At 50.6% G+C, this 11,007-nt stretch overlaps 1 protein-coding gene across 1 annotated transcript; it reads left to right on the forward strand.

Moving 5' to 3' along the window:
• Positions 1-6,867: 6,867 nt before the first annotated feature.
• Positions 6,868-11,007, forward strand: LOC136468450 (receptor-like serine/threonine-protein kinase SD1-8). Its single transcript, XM_066467023.1, has 6 exons — positions 6,868-7,133; positions 7,904-8,912; positions 9,588-9,829; positions 9,965-10,199; positions 10,294-10,441; positions 10,654-11,007. Exons 1-6 carry the CDS (start codon positions 7,061-7,063, stop codon positions 10,831-10,833), a joined length of 1,887 nt encoding a protein of 628 aa, XP_066323120.1. The 5' UTR covers positions 6,868-7,060; the 3' UTR covers positions 10,834-11,007.

Below are 11,007 nucleotides of genomic sequence, written 5' to 3' on the forward strand. Positions count from 1 at the left end.
GCGGCTAGGTACCACTTGAAATGTTCTTCCTGTGATGTGTCCACACCCGAGCGGTTTTGCCAAACGGCTCGCCGATCCTCTGTCCTCGGCCAAACGTGAAGCAGTGAAGGGAACTCTTCCCTGCCAAGACACCGTGGAGGAGGGCGTCAGACTAAGCTTCCGGGGCTAATTTAGCTTTAGCTTTAATTTGGTTTGGTTGCAAAAGCTTGTGCGTATATAATTGTTTAAGTAAAACATGGTTTTACATACCTTCGGCTTCACTGTAGGGCAACAATCGTTGTTCTCTGGCGAGTCTGAACAATATGCACCGTGTAACATACTCTTATATCCTCTTAATGAAACACGGGCCAACAAGGTTTGTTCTCGAAAAAAAATTGTTCTTCCTGACATTCTTTGTTATTTACATAGTTCAAACAATATTGGAGGCCATGTTCTCAACGTGTTTGGTTTTGGTTCTACAGGGTGGTCGTCCTAGTTGACGGGTATAAGAGGTTGAAGTTTGATAAATGCCAATTTACACGAATTAGCTACTCAATAAGTTACTTATAGATCGCATCCATACGATCTAACGAATAGGCTATCACTTCTCATCGAAATGGGATTTGGCTTAGTATTGATTTGTATGTGAAGTGTGGATTTTGTTTTTGGTGTATGGGCCTAGCACACGATTCGGGTGCACGGCGGCCGGACCCGATTTGGAAAATGCAATACGCGCCAAAAAAAAACGGTAATGCTGGTCAGGACGTCTGATCGGATAGGAATCCGTAGGATGCCGCCGTTGGTGAGTCGCGACACCAGCCGAACGGCCCAACAGACTCGCATCGCGTTGCTAAAAAAATACGGAATACACTGCTCTCACTTTCTCTTTCCTCAGGCTTCCCCGCAGTGCCTGCACCCATTCCACCGCGCCCCCGTACCGTGACCGCACCGTCGCGGCGTGCTGCATCATGGCCGCGCCGCCACACCCGCACTGCCACGACGTGCTCCACCATAGCTCTCTCCACCACGTCCGGCCGGCCGCCATCCTCCCTCGCTCTCCACCACGCCTTCTACAGCGCGCCCGCCTCTGCTGGTGCTAGTGCTGGTGCTGCCATTGCGTGCGCCCAGCCTGCACCGCTCGTTCCTCTCTCCTGCTCGTCGCGCGCGCTCACCTATGCTAGTCGGGCTGCTCCCTCCCGTGCGCGTCAGGTTGGTAGTGCTCGCGTGCCGCCACTCGCCACCGGCTCCCACCCTAAGGCCGGAATCGACCGGCCCCGGCCCCCTCTTCCTACGTTACAAATGTATGTTTCAAGCGTTTCTAATATTTCAGTGGTGTGTTGCAAGTGTTTTTATATGGATGTTGGAAAAGTAGATGGGGATGTTGCATATGTTGCTAGTGTTTCAAAGGCATGTTGCAAGTGTTTCAAAGAGAGGATGTTCAAAATGTTTCATCTGTTTTAGACATATGTTGTAAGTGTTTCAATCTGGATGTTGTATATGTTTGACACATATATGTCGCAAGAGTATATTTGAAATGTTTCAGCCGTTTCAGTCTTATATTGCAATAAGTGTTTTCATGTTGCAAGTTGCAAGTGTTTTACCTAGATGTGTTGCATATGTTTCAATTGTGTTCTAAATGTTTTTATCTGTTTCAGATGTATGTTGCATCCAAGTATTTCATATTTCAGAGGTAGAGAGTGATGGGGCACAGCCAAGCGCCGGGGGATGGGGCAGAGCAAGCCGGGGCCGGTGGATGGGGCGTGCCGGGGCCCGGTGAGCGAGGTGTGAAGCGCACCTGAGGTCGTGCGGATGGGCCGCGCTCGTCCAGTCGTCCTCATCCCGGCTCGTGGGTCCTACCCGTGTGGAGAGATGAGGGGGTTCAGGGGGGAAGGAGCGCGCGGCGGCGGCGGCGGGCGCGGGAAGGAGGCACGACGTCCGAACTCGTGGAGAGAGAGGAGGGGTTAAGGAGGAAGAAGCAGCGGGCGCGGTGTCGGTGTTTTGGTCCGGCGGGTCTTCAACCGACTAGTGAAAGTGTACTGCGTGCCTCTAACCCCGGATGGTGATGCAAAGAGACACAAAGTTTATACTGGTTTAGGCAATAGGTGCCCTACGTCTAGTCTGAGAGAGCGATCTTGTATTCCTTGCACCGAGGTGCTTGTAGTGGAGGCTTACAAGCTGAGCGAGAGAGGGAGCTAGTCCTAGGTCTCTGCATAGAGTGGCGTGGGTTGCTTGAGATGTTGATCTCTTGCAGTGAGGGAGCGTGTGTGTTACAGAGCATTGTGCGTTGCTTACACGTGAGTCTGATCTCCCCCTAGAAGCGGCCCTGGTCACTCCCTTTTATAGTCGAAGGGAGACACAGGGGTGGTACATGTATTTGCTACGTGGCGTTTTGTGAGCAGAGGCAGTATGTCCGAGCCATGCAGCTTGTCACTGTGGTGGCATGGTCGGTGGAGCGGTCTTGTCCTCGGTGCACTGGAGCGACACGCCGGTCACGCCTGATCCTGTGCGACGTGGGAGCTCCTATGGTGGCATGCGCGCCTTCTTCTGTTGGAGGCGTGCTGGTCACTGTATGTTTGACCGGCGCGGAGAGCCGAGGCTGGGTAGATGCGACGGCGCGGGTGCACTGATTCCAAGGCTACAGGAGCTTGGCCCTGTGCATGACGTGGGAGCTCCTGCAGCTTGACGCAGGGCATGGCGCGTACTGTGGATGACATGCCGGTCCCAGAGTGCTGACAACGTAGAGAGCCAAGGCACAGTCGGTGCAGAGGCTGAACCATTGTGGGGGGCTCGATGGGCGCGAGTCCCGAGGCTACAGGAGCCTGAAAGCGGATAGCCGAGGCTCGAAGGGTGCAGTTGGTCTTGTACGTCGATTCCGAGGCTACAGGGACCCGGACTTGACTTTCCACGCCACGCTGTCCTTGGAGCAGGGGTTAGGCAACACAGTGCAACACGGGTGTCAGCCGTGGGCATAGTGCCGAGCACAATGGCCTGTAACCCCTACCCCGTCCTGTCCTAGATGGCATGGCATCGATGTGACTCCCGTCTCGTTGGCCACTCCGCTGTATCGTGCCGTCGTTCGACTGACGTCGTGGGAGTGGTTGGACGCGTTAGTTGGATGTGACGTCCCATCAGAGAAGTCGGTCAAGGCGGCGGTGACGGGGTTGATGCCAAGCCGGCCTCGAGTGAGTCGGTAACTGGGTGCTCGTCCGAGGCCTTGTGGCGCGGGGCCTCGGGCGAGTCAGAAAACCGGTACCTCGTCCGAGGCCTCGTGGTTTTGTTCTAGGCCGAGCCCGCTTCGGGTGAGCCCAGATATTGTTCGAGGTGGGCCGGGTGGTCCAGCCAGGCCTCGGATAAGGTGGGGGTTTGCCGGTGGTTGTCTCTTGGCTTCGATATTTACAAGGTCTAAGCGATTTTTTCGGTTTTTGCTTAGGGGACCCCTTTTTATGGTACCCAATAGTAGCCCCCGAGCCTCGGGGAGAGTGTGAGCGCTCTCCCTGAGGTTTTGACGAGACTTGGCTCACGGAAGCTACTGGCGGGATGGTGTTTCGTACTCGAGGCTTCGGTGGATGCGCGTGAGCGCACCCGCCGGGTGTAGCCCCCGAGGCCCTAGAGGAGTGGATTTATTCCTCCAGGGGCTTTTTCATGTTGAGTGAGGGGTTTTATCGCGTTTGCCAAGCCCCCGAGTGCGAGTTCGGGTCGCTGGACTTCGGCTTGGTTGCAGGAAGAGCCCCCGAGCCTCTACTCAGAGCAAGAGGGCGATCAGGAGTTTCCCTATCTTTTTTGTGCAGCCCTCGCGCATCCTTTTCATTCGGAAGGAGGGGTGGAGTATGCCAGGCTACCCTCGGTGGGCGAGCAGTGACACCTCCGGTGAGCTATTACCGGGTAAGTCCGAGTGGAGGCCCGTGCCCCATTTGATAGGGGTCAGCTAGCGGTCCAGAGACGCACTCCAAAAGTACCAGAGGGCTTCTCTAGTGGGTCCCAGGGCCATTCGATTGACCCCGGGGGCTCGGTGCCTCCCTACGGTGGGATCCCATTCAGAGACCTCCATGCCGGTCTCGGACACGACTTAGGGCATCCCAAGCAATTGCTTGCTTGGACCTCGGCCATCCCTGACTCTGTTTGTCCTGGGGTGGCTGTCGAGACCCTCGGGGGCCCAGCCTTCGAACCCCTAGACCGTAACGGGCTCGGTGCCCAGTTCCTTAGTCTGAAAGGAATCGGGTGGGGGATATTCCCTTCTCATCGGCTGACGACGGCGGGTGCGCCTTTTGAGGCGGTTCCTCGGGGAGACAGAACGGCGCCTGCCGTCGCTATAGTCGGATGCGACGCGACGTCTGCAGATGGGACGTTACTGTGTGCGCGCGGTTAATAAGAAAAAGGTGGACGCGTGGGCGGTTTGGTCGGATCCGGATTAACTGCGCTAGATCTGAGGGAAACTTTCCTGGTTTCGTCGCTCGCCCATTTTGCCCTCTTTCCTCCCTCATAAATACGTGACGAGCCGCGCCCCGCCCCTCCTTACCTTTTCCGCCTGTGTTCGCCCTTTCTGCCCTCGAGCGGTTGCTAAGAACAGAGGAAGAGAGCACCGGGGAGAAGAAGGGAGAAGGGGGAGGAAAGGAGAGAGAGAGAGAGAGATAGCGAGAGCACGCCTTACCGCTGTAGCCACATTCTCCACCGCACCCATGGCCGGCGGCGCTGTTGTCCTCCAAGCGGATCCTTGGGGTCCGTCCGACGTGTCCGCGGTGACGCTGCAGTCGCTCGTCGACGACGGTCTCCTTCGCCCGGTCACCGACCCCAACAGACCGAAGTGGATTGCTCCGGGGGACGAGCCGGAGCCGAGGCCACGCGATGCTACATCGTGAGCTTCGTGGCCTTCCATGAGCGCGGCCTCGGCTTGCCGGCGGACCGGTTCATGCGGGCGCTCCCGCATTACTACGGCGTGGAGCTCCACAACTTTAACCCCAACTCCATCGCGCAGGCGGCGTGGATACTGAACCCCTTGTCCCAGTCATCCAAGACGAAATAGAGGTGCTCCCGACCACGCCTCGGCTTCTTGTCACCGCCGCCGGCGACGCGCGGGTTTTGGCCCTCCTGTTCCCGGCGCTTATTAGACATCCCGACTGCGGCGCGACCTAACAACAACTGTAATTGTGATCTAACCCTCCTCTGTGTTCACGAATCAACCAATCTGAAGATGCAGCCTTGAATTTATACAGCCAACTACGGGAGGGTCTTGTGCCCTGCATCTCAAGTGTTCGAATCGGAATCAGGGGAGTTAATAGTAGGCGTCTCGGATTCGCACAGCAGGAAGGGAAGAGAAGGGGTGGGAATACCTGGTGGTGGGTGCTCGTCGCCGCCGGAGAGACCGACCGACTAAGGCCTCAGCATCTGGCGTAGGGCGGCGATAGCCCACCCTGGTTGTGGTTGGACTGCGCGTCGGGGTCAGGCGGTACCGAGGTTCGCCTTGCGCTCCGCTCCGACCGCATCGATCCACTCTCTTGTCTTCTCAACGCAAGACAGGCAGGGTCGCAGGGACGAAGCGAAGAGAACCAGCGAGCGAGCGGCTCGCCGCCGCCGACCCTCTCCCGGAGTCCCCCCGCCCCGCCGCGCCCACTAGCTGTTTTTGAGTCGCGGATATATTGCTCTAGGCTCATGCGTGGTTGGTTTCACTGGGTTTTATTGTCGCCTGTGCTGTGCGTAATTTGGCTTTTGCTTCCTGCGGATTCGGCCTGTGCGTGATTGGTCCTACGCGCGCGTCGACCCGACTGAGGCCCTGTTTAGATTCCAAAATTTTTCACCCCAAAGTGTCACATCAAATCTTGCGGCACATGCATGGAGTACTAAATGTAGACGAAAAACAAAACTAATTGCACAGTTAGGTGAGAAATCGCGAGACGAAACTTTCGAACCTAATGAGTCCATAATTAGACACTAATTGCCAAATACAAACGAAAGTGCTACAATAGCCAAAACCAAAAAAATTTTGCCAACTAAACGCGCCCTGAATGAATTTATCCGACACTGTTTCCTCTTACATTACAGGCTATGGCGCTATGCTTGTGTAGAAACGCCATGGTTCGACCTCTTTTGTAGTGGGATTCGAAATTACCCAAGGACGGGCTTGGCACGGTGGTAGAGTCTACCCACTTATGGCCTGGGTGTTGTGCAAAATTAAGCAAATCTAAGGCTGTCCAGAAATTCACTTCCCTAGACGCGCCACCTTGTGTGGGAGCTTTAAGGGATGGGCATGGGCACACCTTTCTCCTTTCTCTTGTGGGAATTCGGATTCGGATTCGACCTTGTTGATGCTATGAGATATGTATTTGTTAGCATGCCATTCGTCGGCGATTTCAAGTCACGAAACATCCTAAGTACTACTACTACTATTCTTTTAGTCGTTCTTGCTTCAGTTTTGGCATGAAGCTAGCCATGCTATTGTGAAATGTGTAGCGGTCATCAGACTAGGATCGGAGCAGTAAACCTATTAAGTATGGCATCTAATGCCATGGTAAGCTTTCTACCTTTCCTTGCCATAACGGTGTGTGTTCCTACCGACAGCGACGTACCTCTGCTTATTTGGTCGGGAAGGTACGTAGGACGACTCATCACAGGTCATCATCAATTCCTATCCAAATAAATCCTTGGTTTAATAGTTTCACTTGACTTGGGGCACTTTTGAATTCCAAAACAGCTAGTGGATGCGAAAATTCATCCAGTCGATTCAGAAAAAATGATGCAAATATCTTTTAATACAGACCTCGTGTATCTCTTTAATATTAATACAGATTACCCAACTTTGAAGCAATTGATGATAACAATACTATATTGTAAGAGTAACTGATCGATGGTCAAAGCATATTTGTTTCTACTTCCCAAAGACATGCACAAATTTTCTAGTACACCAGGCAAGGCGGGGGTACCTCCAAGAAAGCAAGGACGTACGGAGGCTTCCATTTAAGTTTCACAAGAGGTGAAGGACCTTTGTTATGATTTTTCCTACTACGTATACAAAGCATGGGAGTGCAGGAGCTACGCTACGCTCGCCATTTCATCAGGACCTGCCTACGTAGCTGACGGCTCGAGGACGATGCTCAAGGCTGTGCTCCTCGTTCCGGTGCTGCTGCTCGCGGCTGCTTCTCTACCTCAGGCGCAGCCGCAAAGTACACCTCTTTCTCTCTCTAAGTATATATACAATTAATCCTCTGTAGAGTCATTGTTTGTGCATGGAATGGTTTGGTTAATGCTTCCCAATAATTCCTTTGAAATTCATATATATGGAATGGTGGGCATTCTAAAGTAATTTTGGAGGAAACTAAACATGAGCTAAACTTCATTGTTTTGTTTCCTATATGTTTTCCCTGCAATGTTTCCAAAGGCATCTTTCTAATTTTCCTTTGTTTTGAAATCCTATATGATTTGTCATTCCTATGTTTTTTTTTCTATTCCTGCATGTTGTACATCTTTTGTTCCAAAAGAGACCCAAATTTAAAGTTGTTGTAGTCCTCTTCGATTGCAGTTTGTGTGCCTAAGGTTAATTATTGGATTTGTCCGAGTGTGGTCCATCGTGCAATAATCTGTAGTACAAACCTTTGCCTGCTTGTTATGGCACTGATGACGCGACATGTTCACAGCAATGGCAGCCGAACAAGTCAATAGTGTACTCTAACATTATGCTGATTGGTCTTGGACTCTTGGTCCAGTGTAGTATAAATTGTCCAAGATATAAGTAAAACCTTTTGGTTCCTCTGGTCTTGGTCTTCCTTTATGTTTTTTTTCTTTGGGTGAGAGAAAGAAATAGTAGCTAGAAATAATATGCATGGCAACCATATATATGTCTCCCATGCATGCATACACCTGACGGTTCTCTTTTTTTTTTCTTGATGCATTAATTCTCACAGTTTTTCATCTTGAAATATATATCTTGTTCCAGATGGTTCGCTGGCCGTAGGGCAGTCTTTGCAAGTTGGTCAAACACTTGTTTCAGCACAAGCTATCTTTGTGTTGGGTTTCTTCACAAATGGGGACAAAACATATCTAGGAATATGGTACAATTATATAAAGCCTCAAACAGTCGTCTGGGTGGCAAACCGTGACAACCCAATAAAAGGAGGCAATGGAAGTCTTACCTTCATCCAAAGTTCTCTTGTCCTTCTGGATACAAGAAGAGGAAGCGTCCCCATATGGTTTACTGACTCACTCAACACCAACAATCCAAAAGCCTTGCTTCTTGACTCTGGTAACCTCATCATCAACGACACCACCATGTCTGGGAGTACTCCAGGTCGAGTACTATGGCGAAGTTTTGATCATCCCTGCGACACATTCTTGTCTGGCATGAGAATCGGGTACGACATGTCGGCGGCGAATAATGGCTTGTTGCAGCTCAGATCATGGAAGAGCGAATCAGACCCGTCTCCTGGGGACTACACCATCAGCATGGATCCGAGACGAATGCCTGAACTGCTCTTGTTCAATGGCACTGATTTGACGTACAGGACTGGTCCATGGAATGGCCAGGGCTTCAACGGCCAGCCATATCTCAAGCCGACAAACGATGTGGTGTTCAACATGGATGTGCGCGAAGGCAGCGCGTATTACTCGTTCATGGCTTTGAACACATCAGTCCAGTGGCGACTTGTCCTGATGCCAGATGGCATTGCCTATCGCTGGCGCAGCAACTCTGACAACAAGTGGGAGTACTACTGGCATTGGCCTCAGTCTACGTGTGATTCCTACGCGTTCTGCGGTCCGAACGCCTTCTGCTCCACCGCTGTCTGCCAATGCCTGCCGGAGTTCGTCCCCACGTCGCCGCGCGAATGGAGCCAGAGGAACTTCGCCGGTGGCTGCGTGAGGAGTGTGTCGCCGTTTTCTTGTTCGTCAGCGAATGGGTTTAGCAGACTCTCACTTGTTAAGGTGCCTGACACACTGAACGCCAGATGGTCTTAGATCGGGTAGAAATGATACTATTTCGTTCAGCAAAATTGTTGGTGGCAACTCTGATAGCATCCAGATCTAAACTCTGCTCAAGGTGGGCTGTAAGCTTAGGCCCTGGGGCATGCTCATGTTCTGTTCCAAACAATTCTGATTGCACAAGTTTTTTCACGAATGAAATGATATATAATCCTATCATACATAAAAATTGTGAATGATGAATAGTAATTGTGCGTACCAAGTGCTAGTGGTAAATGCTTTCGTTGACTTCGACGATAACAAAATACTAGCAATGCAGAAATAAGCAGCAACCCTCCAACAACAGAGACAGAGACAATGATAGCAGCTTGTCTATCTATAAAAAGAATAGGGGTCCATTTTTAGTATAATAAAGTACTGAATACACTCTTAAATTGATAGGATCATAGGAATAATCATCAAAACATACCTGTGTGAGACGGATCATTATGAGAAACCCGAGTGTACAAATCGATCCCTATAGTAAGCTGAACAATATCGAGCAGATCACCTGACCAGACGACACAGTCACTCCCTCCAAGCAGGGCGTAAGCATTGCACGAGCAGTTCCCTAAGCACAACTGCCTGCAGCCATCCAAGCTCTTGCCTCGAACACTATCGGTTTTCCTTTTGGAGTTTTGGTTGTGAGTCTGTTATTGAATTAGTATATATGAAGAATTTGTTATCCTTGGCATTGCTCAGGGAACACTACCAAATGTTGGTGATTTGGCAATCAAAAGACTAAACACGGAAGCGGGGCTTGAGGAGCTAAAAAATGAGGTGAAAATTCTTGCGAGGCTTGACCATCCGAACATCATAAGGATGATGGGATCCTGCATGGGGAATAACGAAAACGTAATATGCTATGAATATATGCCCGGTGGTAGCCTTGATGCAATTCTGTTTGGTATGTTTTTCTTGTAATATAAGTGGTTCCTTGCAGACATAATTATCATCAGAATAGTGTCATTTCTATAAGATGTATATATATATATGTGTGATGGTCGTCTTACCAGCCTTGAATTGAATCTGAGGCGTGCAGCTGAAGATGACAATTGTGGAGTCCCCGACTGGCCTTCACGTCTTCACATCATTCAAGGGATTTGTGAAGGATTACTATATCTGCATGAGCATTGCAGAATCGTTCATCGCGATATAGACCCTAGTAATATACTACTTAGTGATGGCTTCAGTCCCAAAATCTCAGACTTTGGCCTTGCAACTCTGCTTGATCAGGGCCAATCTGAAGGGAAGGCGGAGAGCTTCAGGGGAACACGGTGAGTTCATTTTGCAGCCATTGTTGCACTTGCTTTTAGTTGCGATGAGCAGAACCGATCAGTGGCCGTGTGCTAACTAGTGAATTGTCCTCAGTGGATACAACTCTCCTGAGTTGTTCTACCGCAAATCGTACTCGTTGAAGTCCGATGTGTACAGCTTTGGCATAGTACTTCTGGAGATTGTAACAGGCTGCAAAGCGGCATCATTTAGTAGAGAAGATGCTGATGACCTTCCTACATATGTAAGTACATGTTTACTCTACCTTGTCCCTAGCAAAAAATGGTCGCTATCAACAATACTGCAATAGAACCAAAAGAAACTGGAGGACTCAGCATAATTAGTTGCACACTCTAAGATTTTAGATATATGATGAAAAGTTTCATTTATAAATACTTGTGGTTATTTTCTTCTCACTGTCAACCCTTAAGTTATTTCCTACTTTTTTTGGTGAAGGTTCGACAGCACTGGACTCAGGGAACTGCTGAGCAGTTGAAGGATCCAAGAATGGGTGATGCTCCCAGAGGAGAGGTGGGAAGATGCATTCATATAGGTCTCCGTTGCGTTCAAGATGATCCAGACGTGAGGCCTACCATGTCATACATCAGGAGCACACTAGCGGCAATTCGCTCTTAGTTGTGATGGGATCACTTGTGCGATACTAATGTATATATTATTGTAAGACCCCGCTAATGGGCCAAGTTGGACCGGTCTGGTGGGCCGGGCCGAATGGCCGAGTACTGTAGCGAAAGGGGTCATACTGCTACTGTGTCGTCGCAGAACACTGTAGCTACGGGAACGAGTACCACC

The sequence above is a fragment of the Miscanthus floridulus genome, chromosome 8, assembly GCF_019320115.1.
Source record: "Miscanthus floridulus cultivar M001 chromosome 8, ASM1932011v1, whole genome shotgun sequence".
Lineage (NCBI taxonomy): Eukaryota > Viridiplantae > Streptophyta > Magnoliopsida > Poales > Poaceae > Miscanthus > Miscanthus floridulus.